This window comes from Cebidichthys violaceus, unplaced genomic scaffold (genome assembly GCF_023349555.1).
Source record: "Cebidichthys violaceus isolate CVI_PGR_0920_01 unplaced genomic scaffold, fCebVio1.0.p SCAF_22, whole genome shotgun sequence".
NCBI classification, from domain to species: domain Eukaryota; kingdom Metazoa; phylum Chordata; class Actinopteri; order Perciformes; family Stichaeidae; genus Cebidichthys; species Cebidichthys violaceus.
The window spans coordinates 9,192,991-9,216,096 of record NW_027176395.1 but is presented as its reverse complement, the minus strand read 5'-3'; the positions used below and the strand labels follow the sequence as shown (position 1 = coordinate 9,216,096).

The window sequence follows — 23,106 nt, the reverse complement described above, 5'->3', positions numbered from 1 at the left end:
GGTTATTCAGAGTTTTCATCCGGCACCATCATCATCCAGTTTCAATTTTCACAGTACTTTGGTTTATGACCAAACACCAGCAAAACTAATGACATTCCTGTCAGCCTCAGCTCTACTAGCTAATGTTTGCATGCCAAACCAAGATGGTGGGCATGGTAAATGTTACCTGCTAAACATCGTCCTAATGTTAACATGAGCATGTTAGCATGTTGGCATTAGCATTAAGCTAAAAGCACCACTAAATACAGCCTACATTATTTCTTTCAGATGACAGGCTTAAAGAATATGGTCAAAATGTGTTATGTTGACATACTAGAAATTCAGGCGTCATCACTGTTTAAAATGAAGTCATGACTGACGGACAGTAGAATAATAATCATGATGAGTCACAGCTTGACAATCATTATAAACAAATAAATGTAAAGAGACCTGTCAATTAAGTATCTCACAGCAATTAACTTTCTATCAATCGTAAGACTCAAATACACTTGACAGGTAATGAAGGTGAAAAAGACTTAGCATCAGTAGTTTGAAAACAGCATTCGAATGACTATTTTCTTTGTTTATAGTTTAGAGCGTTAATGAACATTCAAATTGCTGCATGAGGAAAAAAAACTAAATCAAATCAATGCTCAATCAATCCCAAAGTCTCAATGCTAAATTTTTTGTAGAACTTGCACTTTGCAGAACCAGACATCCAGCACAACAGCACGCTTAGGAGCGCAGGAGCGTCTTTCAGCAGTAGACGGACCAGTAGATAAGGTTGAAAAAGATGTAGGAACCAGGGAAAAACATCCGGGAGTATTTGTCAATGGTGTGTGTGTTCTGGATGATGTTGAGGGCACGCAGGCTCTTCTTCTTCTTGGTGGTGGTGGACTCGCTGCTCACTGACAGATGGACCACCATGTGTTCGGGCTTCTCCGGAACCTCATGAAGTTCTTCCTGCTCCTCCTCCGGCACCATCGGTTCCTCAGTGTAGCCGGCAAGGCTGTTGGTGTCGGCCTCACTGTAGGTGCCATCCAACATGGTCATGGTTCGTGTCTGGGAGATCCCACAGGTGCAGGGCAGTGACTGGCAGGGAAGAAACATCCAATGAAATCATTATTGTGATACAAGGGATTTTTTTTAAACAAATTTTGTGGGGCTTATCAGGTAAGTGTTAAAATAAGTAATCAAACCCATTAGTGTCGTTAGTAGATGGTTTAATTTGGTGATGCATGCTAAAAACATATTTGTCATGCAAGTCGTGAGTGATTGTTAATTTGTTGGTTGCTCTAACACTCTTGTCCATAACAAGATTTCTCAACAACTATAGGCAATAATACCATAATATTTGTTATGAATATTCATGGTCCCCAGAGGATAATCAGATTTAACTGTGGTGACCTGACTTTCATAAAGGTCAGTGTAGCGGCAATCTTCCCTCCGTCCGATGATCCACATTACTACTACTGTTACAGTCTGTTTGGCAATAAGCTTGACGCGAAATGAGTCTTCAGAGGCAGTAACTCCATTTAAAAAGGTTTACTCAACAAAAATAAAGTTACAAGAAACATTCTGTGCTCAACTTGTCACAACGTTGGCACAACGGTAAAAAAACTATCTTGCTCCACAGACTGATTAACCTCAAGTGAGGGCTATTGGCTGTGACGTAGTCAGTAGCGCGACTAAAGGAGCATTTCAACATTGTTTTTACACAAATCACTTAACCTCTTGGGCCCGGGTTCACATCTTATTAAGTCTAATATGGCTTTTACAGTCAGCATTTCCTCTTGACTGATGCTTTAGTCAGCACTTCAACACCATGGTCCAGAGGGAGAATTCTCAACAACAGGCATGAATTCCACACATTTTTTAAACAATTTCACAGTCCCAAGAAGATAATCCCACCCGACTCACCTGGCCACTGTAGTTTTTATAAAACATTTGTCAAACAGGAGGAAATAGTGGCATATTAATCCATATTGAATGTTCTAGTGAATATTTATGTGGGATTGCGTCAAAATGAACAACAGTGTGTGTTCATGGTAGGATGCATTCGTTGTTGGTTTGGCTCTGTTCATGGGATTTGTTGACAGTAAGATAAATGTACCAGCCTTATATTTTCAAATGGTTTTAAATAGTTTACTCTGATTTTATTGCATCAGGGATGTGTGTTCATTCATCACAAAACACTATGTAAATCAATGTATAAAACTACAGCGGTATTCTAGTTTCTGGCAAACTGAGAATTAAACTTACGAATATCATAAATTTAATGTTGCTGCTCACAAACAGTTCATAGCTTCTTTCCATGATTTATTAGAGTTACTTGATCAAGTAATACTAATAATTAACATAGATAAGCCATTTCAGGAGTGTTTAGTAAAATGAAACAAGAATTTTTCGTTGCCTAAGGTAAGTACAGACATCAATGACTGGGTCAGACAGTGTGGAAACAGCAGTGGACATGATTCACTGAGGGGGCCAGACCTCCAGCTGTGTAGTACTCAGCAGCCTGGGTCAATGCTGACATCCCCAGATAACCCCACCAATTCACGCCCATTCAGTGTTTCTGAGAGAAAGATTTGACATGAAAACATAAAAAAATCAAGCAGCCTTTTTTAAAATAAGGCTGGCATATGCAAAGTACGTTTACTACTTTTAACCCAAAAGTCACAGTCAGGTGAAAAACACAAACATGCACTTCAAGTACAATAAACGACTCCACAATGATAACATGATAATATGATGTGATATAAGATGTGGATAAAAGGTAATGCTGAATTATAACTTTGTTACTTTATACAATGGTACTTTGGTATTTTGGTTAGTTTTAACACCACATCATAACTATTTTTAATGCAAACACAGACTCGAGTCATGAAAAGTATTGGAAAAGTGGTGGAAGTCCATTAGCCAAACCCTGTATAAAGTCTGAGTGAGGATTGTTCAGAGTGCTCTAATGTTTAATAAGCTACTTTTTTAGGGGTTTTGTTTTGCTTTTACTATTTTGCTTCTTTGTGTTTTGGAGACTTTTAACAATACGTATGTGTTCAGTGAGTTTCTCTATTCAACCCAAACAGGATCCAGTTATTGTAGTTCAACAGAACAGAAGTGTTGAACGTACTGTATTTCTGGCATGAGATGTTGATCTTTATCATTGTTCTTGCTCTTTGTTTCCGTAATAGAATTTTTTCAATGAGTAACTCACTCTCTCTCTCTTACATTAGATTACAGTCATTTAGCAGACGCTTTTATCCAACAGCTAAAAGGAATGTTCTGGCTCATGAACGGGGAGAGGGATGCCTTTTTTTATAATGCATGCCAGTCTGGATTTTTTTTTTGGTCACAGCACCAAACAGCAAACAGCAGAAACAAACCTGAGAACGTGCCCGCTCTCGCATCTTGCGTTCCCGGCGGTCCTGGACGGTGGACAGGTAGTTGACGGCAGCGTACTCCAACACGGACAAGAAGACAAAGACAAAGCTGACCCAAAGGTAAATGTCCACCGCCTTGATGTAGGACACCCGGGGCATGGACGCATTCACTCCGGTGATGATGGTGGACATGGTCAGCACTGTGGTGATGCCTGGACACAAGATACACAACGTTCTAGTTATACTAAAGTGAACTGCAGGTTGGAAATGTGTTTGAATCTGAGTTTGTCTATTTTTACTTTCACAGAATAGTTTAATGGTTTGCTCTGGATCAGGAAGCAGACCCAGTGTTGGGCAGCTGGAGCAATAACATGACCACTTATACAGTATGACGCAATGTGGTCCAACAGCCTGCAATGAATACTCTGTGAAGGACCCAGTCAGCACGGTTGTTAAGAGGTGTAGGTGAGAAGGTATCAGTTGGGCTTTTTAAGAGCTTTTACTAAAGTAAAAGCAGTTAAACCACAGTGTAGAAATGACTTAGTTACAAGTAAAAGTCAAGTGGATTTTATTTTTCAATTTTCAACAGATTTGATAAAAAGACAAAAAACAATAATACGTCTCCTTCTGACTTCCCTACTCTGTATGTGGCTCTCAGCTCCAAGCCTATTGGTTCCTATTGACGATATATATCTTTAAAAACAATTACCAAATATAAAATTTCAATAAAAAAAAACTCCTCAAAGAGCAGGTCCCTGTAGTTTGTAGCAGGACAAACAGAGCATTTGTTGGGGACTATTTTCAGTGGCGGATTAATACATGTTTAGTGCTCTTGTGATTTGTGGCAGCAGGACGGTGTACGTGGGATTGAGATCCGACATAAAACTATCCCATTCTATCAGCTGAATTTAACAAGAGCGATGACATGAGCCATGAGAGGATCTCAGCGAGGGGTAAAAAACAGACGCCTGTACAACAAGCACAGCAACAGCCCCAATACAGAAAATAACTCAAAAGAAAAGTGAGAGTGGGAGGTTTGTGTGTGCATGTGTGCGTTCACGACTGGTGGAGCCAGCTTTCATCTTTTCACAGACAGATTTTCCTCTCTTTAAAGCTCCTTCTTCTGCTACCAAAGACACATTTTTCTTCTTTAACGCAGATCTAATCTCACTTGCATTTTAAGGAAATCATCCTGATTGTCTTTTCACCAGATGATATTTAAAGCTCAGTGTCTGTCTTTTAACTTGACACAAGTCATTGAAAGCCCCGAGCGTCTCATACACAGATGTCTAGACGAATCAACACTTATCAATCTTTTCATTTACCAATACGCTCTAAGCCATCACTGTGTGGTTGGCAAAGCCTCGCATTGTTCTGAAAAAGAATCTCAATTACTGTAGCAAGCCTTCCTTTATGATTTAATTCATTAAAAATGGGACTGTTTTATTGATTGGTCTTTGGACCTTGCTTGTTTTAGTTATTTGATGAACAAACTGGCTTCATTTCCAACTGCGTAATTGCTGCACTGCTTCCATTAAAAAAGCCAAAAGCAATTATTATTTACCAAATAACCCTAGGAAGTTTTGACATACCATAAAATCTCTCTCTGCCAACTCTTGCCTCCCAATATTGTTGTTGACTGCAAGTCATACCTCCAATAGCTACACTTTCTCTTTTACACATTTCTTTCTGAGGGATGTTTGTAACGGCCTTAAAGGATACATCGACCTACATCGACCGGCCCTAACAATATCCACACTATCTTCTTACAACTGACTGCTGATATTATAACTGAACCAGTGTCACACGTTTGTAATCTCTCTATACAAGACAATGTCATACCTGATGTCTGGAAAACTGTCGGAGATCCCATAGTCCCATTTCCAAGCTCTCGATTTTAGTTCAGGTCTGTGAAAGGGTGGTGAATGACCAAACTAAGGGATACATGTGTTTGAACGTTTTATTTTCTCATCAGTCTGGATTTAGTTAGCAGCACAGCACAAGATATGTCGCATTTGAAGTAGTAAATGACATTGTGGAAGCCTTGGATGCCAAGAACTATTGTACTGCCCTTTTTATTCATTATGCCAGAGATCATCAAATATAGGCCTAGATCAAGCTGCAGGTTCATTCTCAAATTACCCTTCCAATCATAAGCAATGTGTGCAGTTCAGTGGTCTCTCCTCCAGCTTTCTTAATTTCCCCAAAGGTGTCCCACAAGGTTCAGGTTTAGGTCCCACCCTTTTCACAATTTATGTAAATAATAAAACTGACCCGAATGCTCTGAAGCTCCAACTGTTGCCAAGGTAATTAATGTTGAAATCAGTATTAAAATGCCACAAAAAAATAAGGGCTATGCATTACCCCACAAATCCCAAATAGCCCATAAATTAAAGAATAGTAGTCCCATATTATTCATTTTGCATGAACATGAATCATTATGAGTTGTTCTCAGACCAATTTTTTTCCTCGTCTCTCGTTAGACAAGTGAAGTACAACAAAAGTAAATAATGACTGCAAGTTTGAGGAAAGTTTGACAGCTTTTTACACATCACTTTTAAGATTTGTGTTCTATTTTGTATGAAGGTCTTGGCTGTAAGTTTGTGTCATATTGTTGTTGTGTCCTAACTAGGTCTCTCTTGAGATTGAGACCCCATGTCTCAATAAGATTATTATTATAAATGAAGGTTAAATAATAAAAACAAATAAATAAAAAAAAGGACATTTGACCGTTTATTTTTCTTACCCAGAGACACTCTGGCCGGCACAGCCCGGCGGTCGATCCAGAATGACACCCACGAGAGCATCACCATAAGCGTGGCGGGAAAGTATGTCTGCAGCAGGAAGAAGAAGATGTGGCGTCGCAGCGTGAAGTTGATGTAGAGACGATTGTACCAGCCTGAAATCACAGCAGGTTTAACAGTGTAGAAACAGGTTAATACCAAACGTTTCACATTTCACACTTGGGGTTTGATTTTCTACATTTAAGATATGTGCTTATTAACTAGGGATTTCATTTGCAAAGACTGCCCTCTCAGTGTATGTTCCCTCTCAAAGTAGAACTATGATGCTGGATGTTACAGGGACTGTGTGTACGTATATCGGGTGATCGTGACTAAGTGGAGAGCAGGGCCGCCTTTCAATCAGAGGGTTGGCGGTTCGATCCCCGGCTCCTGCTCTACTAGTCTCATGTCAATGTATCCTTGAGCAAGACACTTAACCCCAAAATTGCTCCCGTAGCTGCATCTACAGTGTGTAGATAGATACTGAATTGTAAGTCGCTTTGGATAAAAGTGTCTGCTAAATGACCGTAATGTATATGCAGATCCCACTGTTCTGATTGCATAAAGTAGGTTCAACTTTTTTTTACTCTTTAATGCATACGATGGTTTATAGTATGACATTTTCCTTAAAATGAGATTTGAAAAAACACAATTATTGCCTTGCTTACAACATCGAAATATATTGAGTGGCGACCTCTGTATCTCGGGACCAATCGTACCAAAACTCAGCCCTAATATCACCCTAAACAGAGTATGTAGAATCCTTATTATTAGTATAAAATGTGATTAATTTAATGATTTCAAACCACAAAGAGTCCTGAAAAGGTGCTGGAGCCAAATCTATGACCTTTGACCACTAATATATAAAAAGTATGCACCAAATGTATGTGACACGTTTGTTTTTTGTCTGAATTAGTCCATATATATAAAGAAACATTTGCAATCCAAACCAAGGAGGATTAGTTTGTCTGGACTGGATACACAATGCTGCAGCAGGGAGCATGTGTTGGTATATTCCCATTGGCTAAAAGTGGAGTCTATATTTCAATATAAAGTATACTCAATAAAGCAGTATTTAGCTATTCGGCTGGATGTGGCGAGTACAATTCAGAATTGAATTGTTGTCCGAAAAAGTAATTTAAAGTCTTTTTATGGGAGACTGTGCATTTGCTCTCTGACTCTTATCTTTAGAGACGTTTACTTCTCACAATTAATTCATCGAATACAAGTAACATTTGAAAAAAAACAACAATACTTTCAAGACTCACTTGAATCCCCTTGCTTATCCTAACTGATACATTTGATGCTTTTATATGGAGCAGTTTCTAACTTTTGTTTGGAAAAATAGGGATATGTATATCAATCTTTACTCACTTACTTTGCATCATGTCATTGAGTGCATGTGTCAATACCCTTTAAATCCCTGGACATCATTTGTCGGAGCCTTCCAGGAGTCTCGGTTGGGTTTGGGCATAAGAGCGACTTGGTTAGGTTTAGGTAAAGGTCACGGTTTGGGTTAAAATAAGTTAGTTTTTTAAGGTTAGGGAAACATTGTGGTATGTTTTACAATTTTGTTGACCCATCTATTCACCCTGACCCCCCCTACGTGCATCTTGTAACAATAATGCCACCTAATTTCCTTCTTTGCTTGATTATAATTCCAACGGCTACTAAAGGGCTTTTCCTCTTTACTCAAACTCCATTGGGCTGTTTTACAGTCAGAGCCTTGCCAGCAGTGTCAAAGCAGCGCTAAATATATAACATTTGTCCTGAAGGTATAGAGCTGGAGGAAAGGTCACAGGGTCAAAGAAGCCTATTCAGTGGCTGTAGGCCTTAGCCTTGAAGACAGAAATAACTGCAGCCGTGATTCATTCAGACAAAATAATTGTTATTCACATCATGATGTTGTGCACAGTGTTTAACAAGCATAATTTATTAATTATTTTATATCAGCACGTAGTTAGTCCTGTGTGTGTGTGTGTGTGTGTGTGTGTGTGTGTGTGTGTGTGTGTGTGTGTGTGTGTGTGTACCTGTGCTGCTGTAGAAGGCCAAGCGAGATGTGGTGTGGAACTTCTGGATGAGGAACTGTGACAAGGAGATGCGATCATCAGTGCTGAGAGACTCATCGCCACTTTTCCAGTACAGCATCAGGTCTTCATCCGTGTAGGCGTCTGTAAAACACCACACCGTCCAATCAAATAGTCTCAGTCACTTCCAACGATAAATTATCATCAAAAACAAAAAAACATGCCCCCGATAATCAGAAGGGTATAGTATTTCAATTTTGACCTGCTCACATGTCTTCCATGGTTGCTATGTGTTTATGTGTGAACGTACTGTAGGGTGATGGAAGATGATGACTAAGCACTTCTTTAAAACATTCATAGTTAATTAAACTTCTGTTAATATTTATTTTATTGTTAAGAAACAAAGGAATGAAAATGAATTATTATTTTTACAGTTTATTGTTGAACACATCATTTAATTTGATATACTATATGAAGTATACTAATGATAAGCAGATCTTTTGTAAAAAAATCTATAAATATTACTAGATAGATGGAACACATGTTTGTAACACTTTGTTAATGGTTAATAATTGTTTTTTAACCCTTTTTAAAAACATTTCTGGATGGCTTTTATAAAGTTTCCGTTGATGATTATAATACCTTGATAAATGGTCAATATATACTTTGTAAAGCATCTATACAATATTAAGATAGATAGTTAATACTTTGACAATGGTTAATAACTGGTTTGTAAACTGAAAAGGGGGGAGAGCAGGACAACTGAACATAGGCCTACTTTGTACTTTGGAGGGTAAATCGGTTGGTTTATGAGTATTTTTTATTCGGAAAACAGCCTTTTTCAATTTCCCTGTGTAATTTAAATACAAATGGATTTCATGAAAACCTGGGTCAGGTTATTTTGCGATGTTTCATCACATTGAACTTGCCAGCAGCAACCATTCCTCAACTGTTTGTAGACTATACTGTGTATGAAGAGTGTGGCTGTTTTGACTGATCATTATATATGTTGGCTTCATTATATATTATTCTTTGAACACTGTTGTAGTACATATATTTTGTTTTTAAAAATTGGTTTCAGAACATTTAATAAAGCTTATCCTCCATCAGTGAAGCAACGATGGACAGCTGAAATTCAAGTTAATTCAACCTGAAGATAAATCTACCCAAAGTGCCAGTTTTCAAACAGTTAATTAAAAAACCCAAACACAATCTAAAAAACCAAACACACCCCACCAGCTCCGCCTGGGGTTTTGGAAAACAACGGGGGGAAATTTGGGGCCCCAACACTGTCTCTCAGTGCAAACAGCACCCCCAAGTCCGTAAAGAGCGCTCAATATGTATTTTTGTTACGTTATGTAACACAGAGAGAAAGTAACCATACAATTAACATTTACTCACAGCTCTCAAGTTCCAGTGAGCAGGTCTGAGAATCCAGAGGAAAGCGGCTGAAGTCCATGTTACAGGCTGCCGTCACTGTCACTCTGTTAGACCGCAGAGACAAGAACAGATGCAGAGGGTGAGAACAGTCATGGTAATGCAAATATTCATTAATGCCAGTAAATTATCTGTGTAAATGTGTGTCATTACTCAATTTATTTTGTGCTATTTTTTTAATGTTTTCACAAAATTACAAGCTCAGAAATTACATGGCGTCACATGCTATAGTTCTCCTCAACACATGAACATACCTGTGATTGGTTAGCGCCATTGATGCCATAGTTCAGACAGCTAGTCAAGCTCACAGGTTAGCAAAACATCCATTACAGTTTGGTTTAGCTTTCACCTGCTGTGCTGACTTACTGATAATGAATGATGTTAGAAGGACAAACAAGCAGTAACTTATGTTCAACTAAGGAGCAACCTTCAGGTCTGAAAAGTGAAACCAATGCTTCTTGTCTTAGCCTGCATTCTCTCTAATGTCCATCAGGAGGCGACTTCTCTGGTTGTATGGAAGTCTATGAGAAAATGACTCAAACTTCCCCAGCTTCACCCTACAGTTTGTGAACCCGTGTGATGGTCACCTCTTATCATTTCTAAAATTTGATGGTCTCAAATAACAACACAAATCAATGTAGGAACATGCAACACGTAAACACCAAACTAAAAGAATGAAGCTTTTTGTATATTTTGGTACTCCTGCGAGTGTAAATCCAAAAGAAGCTCTGTAAAGTCTGAGTAATGTTCTCAAGTGAAGTCACTTCAATCAGCATGGCGTGGGAATACAAGTTTGAAAATTAAGCTATATTTTCCGCCGTTGGTTTAATTGTCTCCGCCAACCAGTCAAGTTGCAGTTTACGTACATGTTTGTCCGAAATGTCATCACTTCAGCATTTTATCCTGCTGTCACAAATAGGAATTATTTCTTGAGTTATGGCCAAAGATGTAGTAGCCAAAGTATTCTTTTAATATTAATAATTGGTCAAATGTGTTTGTGTAATGTGGAAGGTCATTTATTGTGGTGAATCCACAGACTTACATTCATCCGGTGGAAACAAAAACTACTCTGAATGAAAGATCATGTTGCTCGACTTCACCCCATCGATGAACATCCACTAAATTTGCTTGCTTTTTGTCACGGACAGATTCTTATAATTATTATAAGTGTTTGACAACATTATAGAAAGAACCCTACAGAGAAATTAAAGTTATTTCTTTACCTTTGTCTTCCTGGTTGTGTCATGTGCCAGAAGACAACGATGGAAACACAAGTAAGAGTTGGAGAGAGGAGTGTCGGTGTTGTCGGAGTTGGAGTACAGAAAGTGTAGCTTAGTGTTACCTGAAGTGTCATGGCTGAACACTTCACTGATTTCAACAGTGTGGATGTGACGTGAGATTTCAGAAGGAGACTTTGTTGGATGCAGGAACAAAGAGACAGGATCAGGTGAAAGGTAGAGAAACTGCTTTTATTTCTCTGTAGGGTTCTTTCCATAACGTTGTCAGACACTACGACAATCTGAGTCCGTCAGTGGCAAAAAACAAGCACTTTGAGTGAAGGTACATTGACTTAGAGGAGTTGCCTTGAAGGATTACATTACAGCGTCTGCAGTGCTCTCCCTCAATACTGGACCAATTTAAAAAATAGTCAGACACAAAAACATGAGAAAATATGGATGTAACTGTGTCTAATGGAAGGCTTTACTTAAAACAGGCGCCAATAACACACGCAGAAATGAGTTGTTGTCTGTCACTTCTAAAGTGTCTCCACATGTGAGCCTTTGTAACATCCCGTTAGTCTCATGTGTGTCATCCTGTGTCTCTGTGTCTGTGTGTGGCTCCGCCCTGGTCTCCTCCCATCTCCCTGATTTCTCATTCACTACACCTGCATTCAATCACCTGCCCCTGTTTTTTCCCTCTGCCAACCCCACACATATATACTCCCCTGCTTTCCCTGTTCTGGTTACCAGATTGTCTTTGTTCCACCCATGTGTTCGTCGCCTTCCAGCATGTTTCTCTCGAGTTAGTTTCTATGGTTTGTGTTTTTGCCTTGTTCTCGATTTTTGGATCTGTGCTTGACTGTTTGACGGAACTGTTAAGGCTTCAAAACGAAGACGTGGACTTTCACAACGAAGACGTGGACTTTCACAACGAAAAAAAAAAAAATTAGTTGTGAAAAAAGAATCCTGGCTCGTTTTCTTGACTAATATGATGGTGGTTTCATACGTGGTCTAAATCATGGTGGATCATTATGTGGGTATGTGTCTATAGTAGAACAGTAACAACTAAATTATTGACCAAGATGCATGTGACTGTCGCCTAGCTGTTGTTTCTTGTGTGTGTACAAAGTTGAGACACCCAAACAGCTGTTTCTACAGCCTCCCGCTGTTGATTATAGAGAATAATTCATCAATATATCTAGTGCTTTGATTAACAAATGTATTCTTTGATTTTGAAACAGTAACCTAATGTTAGCTATCACCAAGATGCTGCTCGATAGTTGCACTGATTTGGATAGTGTAACTTAGGTTATTTTCACATTAACAGTATTATATAGGCTATTTATTGGGAGAAACCCAAACTAAAATCAGACATTCAGCACCCCCGTATAGCAGGAATAGAATGATCCTTTGTTTCAGTAACACATTTTTCCACCTCTCTGACAAGTCGACGGCTATTCGTGTCACCCCTGATATGTATGTGTTTTCTAAGGCTCCAGGGATCCATTGGTTGTCATGCATGTCATGCACCCTCTGTGATCTTTGGCTCCCCCCTGAGGGGGGCCTGGGATCCACTGACCTATGGTATTGGCTCAGTGTCACGGCTTACACTAGTTGGAACTGAGATATTGTTAATGTGTTCTTCTCCTGTTATGACACATTAAAATGTCTGCTGTGGAAAAAAGGTTAATTGAAAAAATGTCTGCGACAAACAAGAGATTCTGTGAGGCAGATCAACATGGGTAGATGCTGAAATGCTACAGACCTCAAGCTGTAGAGGACATGTCCATCAGGAAAGACACGCAGCATGATGTTATCGGTGGTGGTGTCATGGATGAAGGACCTCTTTGAGTGGACAAAGAAGACATCAGGGACCCAGATCTTCTTCACCAGGCGCCCATCAAACGTCATGCTCTTGTTGGTGCTGCTGGTGAACGACAGGCGCTCGTCCTTCCAGTAGTGCCTCAGGTACAGAGTCATGGTGAAGTCCTGGTGGAATCAAAGGAAAGACGGACGATGTTCATCAGTCTACATCCATAACAAGGTGCTCTCACTCCTAACCCCTCCAATATGGCAGCTTGGTTAGTGGCCTTAGGCTTCATACACTAGCTACTCTGTCGGTTTATTCTCGTTACATGCATCTTTTCAAAATAAACTTCCATTTTCACAGGAAGCAACTTGGTTGGGTTCAAGCAATAAAGCTATTCATTTTTATGTTGAAGAAAAGATTGTGGTTTTGCTTAAAATATATTTGTTACGTAGTAAACAAGGTCATGCCCACTTTGAGTAATCAAATAAAATCTCTGGATGATTTGATGAAATCCCTCTTGTATTGATAAATACACATCATACACTGAGTTTCACTTGTCACATTATGGAAGCTAGAAGTGCTCTAACTCCTGTTTTACTGAGTCTTTAAAGTGACTCTATGTAACTTTTGCTTAACCACAGTGGCCATAAATGGTAGTTGGGGTAAAAAGAAAGCAGATGGTGTGTGTGTGTGTGGGGGTTGTTGTTGTTGTTGTTGTTGTTTTTATCTTCCCCTCAGGGATCAATGAAGTACCAAGTATCACCTCAAACCAAATATGAGTGTAGCAACAAAATGGTAAGTGTATTAAATTGAACTGGAGTGTGCTTTATTGCTTCTGAATTCAAATGTGTAATTCCTTCTTTCAAATGCTTCAGTCTCGCTTTAAATTTTTTATGTCCTTGCTTCTTCCCTCCCTTTGGTTTCCATTCATTTAGGCATACTTCAAACTATTGTGCTATCACTAGTCTTTTAACTATATATAAACATGTTGAATTGTATAACATGTAATATGACTGGAAAATAGGGATTAGCTTTTTCCTGATTTGTGGACACTTCTCGCTTAAATATTATGACAATGTAACATCACAGTCTTATTTAGATGTATAATATAAGTGAATGTAATGTCAAATTTAAGGGGACATATGCTCATTTTCAGACATACTTATATTTGAGGTTTCTACTCAAACATGTTTACATGCTTTAATGTTCAAAAAACACTTACATTTCCTCATACTGTCTGTCTGAATATATCTGTATTCCTCTTCTGCCAGAAACGCTCCATTTCAATGCCTGTCTCTTTAAGGCGCTCTCCCGAAAAAGCTCAAGCTGCTCTGATAGGTTTGCTTTTCCGGTCTTCAGCAACTGCGCTGTAGACTGGGTTTAGCCGCACTTCTACCGGTGACTGTACAGTTGTGACATCACAACCTGACGTCCTGATGGCTCATTTTAAAGACTGAATACAAGTGGATTGAGTGTTTTGATGCTTTCACAGTATACCTTATTTCAATCATGGAGAGACTTCATTAGAATTTAACAATGATTTATTATACATGCATAAAATGTCTCGTCTCATCTCATCTTCAACCGCTTATCCGGGATCGGGTCGCGGAGGCAACAGCTCCAGCAGGGGACCCCAAACTTCCCTTTCCCGAGCCACATCAGCCAGCTCTGACTGGGGGATCCCGAGGCGCTCCCAGGCCAGTTTGGAGATATAGTCCCTCCACCTGCTCCTGGGCCTCCCTCGGGGTCTCCTCCCCGGAAACCGCATGGTTCCTCTTCAATCCGAGGTTCGACTATCGGCCAAACCCTCCTTTCCAGCACCTTGGGGTAGACTTTACCAGGGAGGCTGAGTAGTGTGATACCGCAGTAATTGGCACACACCCTCTGGTCCCCCTTTTTTGAACAGGGGAACCACCACCCCGGTCTGCCACTCCCTAGGCACCGTCCCAGACCACCACACAATGTTAAAGAGACGTGTCATCCAAGACAGCCCCTCCACACCCAGTGCCTTCAGCATTTCTGGACGGATCTCATCAATCCCTGGGGCTTTGCCACTGTGGAGTTCTTTGACTACCTCAGTGACTTCCATCAGGGAAATTGATGATGCTCCCCCATCATCCTCCAGCTCTGCCTCTACCATAGAGGGCGTATTAGTCGGATTCAGGAGTTCCTCAAAGTGCTCCTTCCACCACCCAATTACTCCCTCAGTTGAAGTCAACAGAGTCCCATCCTTACTGTATACAGCTTGGATGTTTCCCCGTTTCCCCCTCCTGAGGTTCCGGATGGTTTTCCAGAAACACCTTGGTGCCGACCGAAAGTCCTTCACCATGGCTACTCCAAACTCCTCCCACACCCGCTGCTTTGCCTCCTTCACGGCAGCGGCTGTAGCCCTTCGGGTCTGTCGGTACCTTGCAACTGCCTCAGGAGTCCTCTGGGATAACATATCCCGGAAGGCCTCTTTCTTCAGTCGGACGGCTTCCCTGACCACCGGTGTCCACCACGGTGTTCGAGGGTTACCGCCTCTTGAGGCACCTAAGACCTTGAGACCACAGCTCACCGCCGTAGTTTTGGCAATAGAAGCTTTGAACATCGTCCATTCCTGTTCGATGCCCCCAACCTCCACAGGGATGCTAGAAAAGCTCCGCCGGAGGTGTGAGTTGAAGATCTCCCGGACAGGGGCCTCCTCCAGACGTTCCCAGTTTGCCCGCACTACCCGTTTAGGCTTACCAGGTCTGTCCAGAGTTTTCCCCCACCCTCTGACCCAACTCACAACCAGATGGTGATCAGTTGACAGCTCCGCCCCTCTCTTCACCCGAGTGTCCAAAACATACGGCCTCAGATCGTGGCGATTGAACTCCACCCTGAAGTAGTATAATAGAGGGGTAGTGATGCTGAGGTCAGATAAGGCTGAATCCCCCTGGAGTCCACACACTGGTGGTGGTGGTGATGAAGATGATGATGATGATGAGCATGACTTTGATACTGACTGGAGGTAATTGGGGTGGAGGAGGGTCGCATCTGCTTTGAGCTGAAATGACAACTGACAGCAGCAGAAAGGAGAACATTTTTTAAAGTTTGACAGCAATGATGTGATTGGCTTAAGCAACCTGTGCAGAATCTGGTTGGTTAATTAAAGGTCCTACAATATAGGACCTTTTAATATAATCTGCATTGCAACTCCCTATAAGGAGTATCTGTCAAAACCAAGTAAATGTCCACTAGCAAGTAGGGGTCAGAAAGCCTGACACGCTGAGTTGATACCGGCCGGGCTCACTCAAACGCATCTAACTGAACCCTGCTTTCATTGTACCCACGTGGGAAAATGACATTCTGGTGACTGACTATGTAAAGTACTGCATAACCTATAAGTCTGTGCAGCACTTTATTGATTCTCATGCGTTTATTTGTGTTATTTTGGTTTTACAAAGAGTTCATAAAGACATAATTGATTAGAAGCATTACTAGTATTATTAGACTGGTGCCAACGTTGGGGAGCACACGGACACGTGCATGAGGCAGCATGAGACAGAAATGAAGGCTTTACTTAAAACAGGTGCCAATAACACACGCAGAAATGAGTTGTTGTCTGTCACTTCTAAAATGTCTCCACATGTGAGCCTTTGTAACATCCCGTTAGTCTCATGTGTGTCATCCTGTGTCTCTGTGTCTGTGTGTGGCTCCGCCCTGGTCTCCTCCCATCTCCCTGATTTCTCATTCACTACACCTGCATTCAATCACCTGCCCCTGTTTTTTCCCTCTGCCAACCCCACACATATATACTCCCCTGCTTTCCCTGTTCTGGTTGCCAGATTGTCTTTGTTTCACCCATGAATCTGGTTGGTTAATTAAAGGTCCTACAATATAGGACCTTTAATATAATCTGCAATGCAAGTCCCTATAAGGAGTATCTGTCAAAACCAAATAAATGTCCACTAGCAAGTAGGGGTCAGAAAGCCTGACCCGCTGAGGCTTATTACTGTGGGATCACTGTCACACACTTTAATGGACTTAATGAACTGAGTAAGTACACAGAGACGGATACAAGCACAGCAGTTTTAACAGCTTTTGACCTGTGAATCAGGGAAAATACTCACGCTGGTGTGCATACGTGTTAACATAGTTACCAAATGATAAACATGGTCTCGGACCAATTATAAAATGGCTTCATGAACAGATTTCACATAGATGGATTTATTAGTAGTTTAGCTTTTGAAATTCTGCTAAAATTACATGTCTGCGATCATAATATCTTGCTGTTGGTTCGTTTGCTTTCACACCACAAACAAAAAGCACCAGAGTCCACTTGGAGGGTGGACTGAGACCCTTCTCTTCAAGCGGTCTCAGTTCATTTTTTTTGGTCGACATCAGGATTCGATTGACAGCTTCCACACCAGCCCAAACAAACCATACTAACCTGGCAAGAGTTTGTTTAAACCAAACATAACCAGTTAGGTGTGAAAGCACCCTAAAGTAGCTTCTGTGAGTTACAGTAACCCTGCATTCACACAGTGCGAAACATGACTGGCAGCAGATCGCCCAACTAAGAAGATCTGGCTGCTGTGTAGAGCATCAAAAAGCCCATCAGTTGGGAAAGACTGGGCACTGTTTAACTGCTTTTGGTCCTCAGTTGTCAACATGTAATCACATTTCCTCACTCTCCTGTCCCCTTCCTACTCTCTTCTTGTCAACTGACAACTTCCAAAAAAAGACAAAACTTGAATCCAGCTATTCAAAGCTTCACAGCCCTGGACATCTTTAGACTCAAAGACTACATCCTCTTCAATGTTGCATGGGGGTCGGGATCAGTGCCCATGGACTGGCAGACCAGGGTGGTGGTTCCCATTTTCAAAAAGGGGGACCGGAGAGTGTGCTCGAACTATCGGGGTATCACACTACTCAGCCTCCCGGGGAAGGCTTATGCCAGGGTGCTGGAAAGGAGGCTCCGACCTTTGTCAAACCTCGGATTCAAGAGGAGCAGTGTGGATTCCGTCCCGGCCGTGGAACAGTAGACCAGCTCTTTACCCTCACAAGACTACTGGAGGGGTCCTGGGAGTTTGCCCAACCAGTCTACATGTGCTTTGTGGACTTGGAGAAGGCTTTCGATCGGGTCCCTCAGGGTTTTTTGTGGGGGGTGCTGCGGGAGTATGGGGTGCCAGACCCGTTGCAACGGGCCATCCGGTCTTTGTACGACTGCAGTAGGAGCTGTGTTCATATTCTCGGCAATAAGTCAGACACAATCGCGGTGGGTATTGGCTTCCGCCAGGGCTGCCCTTTGACACCGGTCTAGAACGTCAGGTTCGGGGGTCTCGGGATCGCCTCTCTGCTGTTCAAAAGGAGTCAGCTGAGGTGGTTCGGGCATCTACAGTGCCTTGCAAAAGTATTGACCCCCTCTTGGCGTTTTTCCTATTTTGCTGCCTTACAACTTGGAATTAAAATTGATTTTTATTTGGATTTCATGTAATGGACATACACAAAATAGTCCAAATTGGTGAAGTGAAATGAAAAAAATAACTTGTTTCAAAAACTTCTAAAAAATAAATAACGGAAAAGTGGTGCGTGCATATGTATTCACCCCCTTTGCTATTAAGCCTCTAAATAAGATCTGGTGCAACCAATTACCTTCAGAAGTCACGTATTTGGTTAAATAAAGTCCACCTGTGTGCAATCTAAGTGTCACATGATCTCAGTATATATATACACCTGTTCTAAAAGGCCCCAGAGTCTACAACACCACTAAGCAAGGGGCACCACCAAGCAAGCGGCACCATGAAGACCAAGGAGCTCTCCAAACAGGTCAGGGACAAAGTTGTGGAGAAGTACAGATCAGGGTTGGGTTATAAAAAAATATCCAAAACTTTGAACATCCCACGGAGCACCATTAAAGTCATTATTAAAAAATGGAAAGAATATAGCACCACTACAAACCTGGCAAGAGAGGGCCGCCCACCAAAACTCACGGACCAGGCAAGGAGGGCATTAATCAGAGAGGCAACAAACAGACCAAAGATAACCCTGAAGGAGCTGCAAAGCTCCACAGCGGAGATTGGAGTTTCTGTCCATAGGACCACTTTAAGCCGTACACTCCACAGAGCTGGGCTTTACGGAAGAGTGGCCAGAAAAAAGCCATTGCTTAAAGAAAAAAATAAGCAAAGACGTTTGGTGTTCGCCGAAAGGCATGTGGGAGACTCCCCAAACATATGGAAGAAGGTACTCTGGTCAGATGAGACTAAAATTGAGCTTTTTGGCCATCAAGGAAAACGCTATGTCTGGCGCAAACCCAACACCTCTCATCACCCCGAGAACACCATCCCCACAGTGAAGCATGGTGGTGGCAGCATCATGCTGTGGGGATGTTTTTCATCGGCAGGGACTGGGAAACTGGTCAGAATTGAAGGAATGATGGATGGCGCTAAATACAGGGAAATTCTTGAGGGAAACCTGTTTCAGTCTTCCAGAGATTTGAGACTGGGACGGAGGTTCACCTTCCAGCAGGACAATGACCCTAAGCATACTGCTAAAGCAACACTCGAGTGGTTTAAGGGGAAACATTTAAATGTCCTGGAATGGCCTAGTCAAAGCCCAGACCTCAATCCAATTGAGAATCTGTGGTATGACTTAATGCTGTACACCAGCGGAACCCATCCAACTTGAAGGAGCTGGAGCAGTTTTGCCTTGAAGAATGGGCAAAAATCCCAGTGGCTATATGTGCCAAGCTTATAGATACATACCCCAAGAGACTTGCAGCTGTAATTGCTGCAAAAGGTGGCTCTACAAAGTATTGACTTTGGGGGGGTGAATAGTTATGCACGCTCAAGTTTTCTGTTTTTTTGTCTTATTTCTTGTTTGTTTCACAATAAAACATATTTTGCATCTTCAAAGTGGTAGGCATGTTGTGTAAATCAAATGATACAAACCCCGAAAAAATCAATTTTAATTCCAGGTTGTAAGGCAACAAAAAAAGAAAAACGCCAAGGGGGGTCAATACTTTTGCAAGGTACTGTAATTAGGATGCCTCCTGGGCACATCCCACTGGATGTTTCCCGGGCACGCCCAACTGGTAGGAGACCCCGGGGAACACCCAGAACACACTGGAGGGATTACATCTCCCAGCTGGCCTGGGAACGCCTCGGGATCCCCCAGAATGAGTTGGAAAATGTTGCGTGGAGAGGGAAGTCTGGGTCAGCCTGCTTGGCCTGCTGCCACCGCAACCCGATCCCGGATAAGCGGAAGGCAATGGATGGATGGATGGACTACAGAGATCCATGTCCATTAGTTACATGGAGTTGAAGTCACTTCAAGGTAGAAAATGGAGTGAACTGAAATATATGCATATCATTTTACCCTTTGTTGTACTGGAAGAAACTGCATAGATGCCTGTTTGTGTATGCATATCGTATATAATCATTGAACAAGTTGTTTTACACTGACTTATAACCAAACAAATCATATTATTGACCACCTGCACATACAGATCCTTTCCAACATATTCATCATTCTATCTGATTATAGGCGTGACGTTTAGGAACAGCATCAACTTCAATTGCATATTAGCAAGGTCATCCAGTCTTTGGCCTACGTCTGAGGAATATTGCCAGAATTCATTACATTTTGCACTTGGACTAAATACAACGTCAAATCATACACACTTATGGTTCCTCACTGTGAATGTCTTTGATCAGGCATAAACTGCAAATTCTACAGTACGCAGCAACAAAATATGAGAAGAAATAACGTATTAATCGCCCTTTCATTTCTTTACGCCAGTTTTTGAGATATCACTCATAAGCACGTCATAGCCCTCAGATAACTTCCTCTCTCCTTATCGACCTGCACACAGAGCTCCTCAGGCAGCAACTGGCAGGCTGTTCCCATGGCTGGGTTTAATGAGATATCTCCACAGCAAAAGTAGCACATTGTGAGCTTCAGTCCTCCGTCTGGTTCCACGCAGGTTGTGTTCAGGCACAGAACTTTTTAGTGTATGTCACCTTTTGGCAGCAGTCAGAGCCCTACACAGTCACTGTAGGTATGTTACAAAGAAATTATGAAAATAGATTTTCAGTGTAAAAACGTGTGTGTATGAATACTATGTATACACTTGATTATGTACTCTGCATGTATTTCACAGATGTTTGTTTGTAGGAAGAGATTTTTTAAATCATTGTTGCTGATTCATTGATGTTTTGATATTTCATTAGTCTCCTTTCCTTATTCTGCTTTTTTAATGCTTACTTGATTTCTCTTCTTTCGTGAATTGCTCTATTGCTTTCTAAAAACACTTTGTAACTGTTGTTTTGATATGTGCTAACTATATTCATATACATTTGTTTTATTATTATCATTATAATATTCTAAAAGAAAATGAAAAAAAAACATATTTTACTTTTCTCCTCCCCGTCATTGCACTACCACTACTACACTTTCTCTATTTTTTCCCCCAGTATGTAGCAATAAATCACATTCCTTCTTATCTTTATCTCACACTGTGGCATGCATCATCTTTAATTATCTGTCACATGATATTGAGGTGTGGATAAATGCATGTTTTCTTACCATATCAACCTCAGAGATGCTGTCCAAGCTCTCCACCTGAACGTCCACTCCAACAGGGATGGCAGGTCCTGCCAAAGAAAAGTATATCATGAGCAAATACATGTGAAAGCAAACTGCAGGCGGTGCTGCCCAGCTGCTTTATGAGACAACTGTTGAATTTTTCAAGTTGGCTGCCTTCCTCCGTTCAGTTCAGAGCTGAGTGTTTCCGACACTGTTGGAGAAAAATAACTTTTAGAATGATCAGTTCTTATTGTTTAACATACAAGGCTCCATGAAGTCTGGCGCTCCTGTGTGAACTCTCTTCTCAGATGTTCCTCGTTTAGCAGTCACTGTGACCTTCTGTAAGGGGCGATTGTATATCTTACTAAACGTCAAGATGACGTTTCGAAAGGGGAGAAGAATGAGTTCAAGACATGCCACGCGGCTTTATGCAAATGATTCTGTGCAAACGCACTTGTGTGTTATCCGAAGTATAAATATCAGAGACTCAGAGACAGACGTCTGAGCAGCCTTGATACATGACTTGTATGTGTTTCAACTCTGTCTCCTTCTTGCAAGAATAAATGTCCTGTGATAATTACTTTTACATCGACTTCGAGTGAATTTCTCCAACAGACACCCAGTTTCCTTCTGCCATAACTTGACTGCAGCACTTTCTATTTTGAGCATCTCCTGACCTTTCTCCTAAAATTAAGAGGCTAAAAGCAATCAAGTGGGGAAAACAAAGTGCCAAAGGACCAAACAAACAAAAACGAACAATGTAATTTATAGGTTAGCAAACTACAATCCTTAGTTAAAAAGCATAGGCATAGGATTTAAAAACTCATTCACCACATCAAAATTACCATCCTTTTTCACAGCACACAGATTTGCAAAAAAAGTAAACAAATAGGACTAAAACAAAACAAAATATTAAATAACAATAAATCTTAAAAATGTGATTCTGTGAGATTACATTAATTCTGACTTTTTATCAGATATTAAAGCCTGGCATCTTGAAAATTTTGTGATTAGCTGAATTCTGATGTAAGATAGGGACCATCAAAGTGCTGTGTCCATTATTCATTTCCACCTGTATCCTTAACAGTTACACAGCTTTTATTAACAATCAGTTTAGACATACTTACTCTTGTCTGGGGGTGGGGTCTATATATAAGTGAATTTCTTGCTGAGAAGTATTAATGTGAGTTTTGGGGACCCAAATACAGCCAATGGGATTTAACTTTTTTTTTTTAAAGCATTGGTGACTGATTTTATTTCGTTCTATGTGAACTCATGGTGACATTTGGCCCATTTTCTCAGTGTGCTTCAACTCGTGTGGAATTCAGAAATTGGCAGCTGTCTGACTTAAGCAGTGTATAAAGCAGGGATCACAACACTTTACGTAAATCCACAGGAAGTGGAACAAGTGACCCAAAAAACAGATCGTAAATCTGTTAAAGAGTTATTTTAATGGAAAAGAGGAAATCTAGGCATCAACTGTTCCCATGCCTTATTCTTAAAACCAACAGCTCTCAGCTTTTTAAAAGAAATATATATTACTGTGTTGCTGGTACATCTATGTCATGGTTATGTTCATACACATTGGGTAAAGTTGAGGTCTTTTCATGATTGGCTAAATTAACCCACCGAATGAGACAGCGTTGTAAGTCGCTTTGGATAAAAGCGTCTGCTAAATGACCGTAATGTAATGTAATGTAATGTTCTATTTACTATATCCCATTCTGCTTTAACTGGATTCTAGTAAACGTTTCATATCCCTTTACTATCGCTGGATGGCCTCTGACCTTTACATATGGATAACAGCATTATGTATGACCCTCTCACATATCACCAGTCAGCATGTACACACTTCATATATTGCGCGAAAGTGGAGGGAAGATTTACAGGCGATTTGAACCACTTTGCATCACTTATCTA

General features: G+C 41.0%; 1 protein-coding gene across 1 annotated transcript; it reads right to left on the bottom strand.

Annotated features, from left to right (window-relative positions):
- Window positions 1–500: 500 nt before the first annotated feature.
- Window positions 501–21,249, bottom strand: gabrr2a (gamma-aminobutyric acid type A receptor subunit rho2a). The gene is made up of 7 exons (XM_068717732.1): window positions 21,187–21,249; window positions 12,592–12,815; window positions 9,571–9,653; window positions 8,173–8,313; window positions 6,106–6,258; window positions 3,363–3,571; window positions 501–1,071 (listed from the first exon to the last, which is right to left on the bottom strand). The coding sequence occupies exons 1-7, from the start codon at window positions 21,187–21,189 to the stop codon at window positions 736–738; spliced, it is 1,149 nt and encodes a 382-aa protein (XP_068573833.1). The 5' UTR covers window positions 21,190–21,249; the 3' UTR covers window positions 501–735.
- Window positions 21,250–23,106: the final 1,857 nt, after the last annotated feature.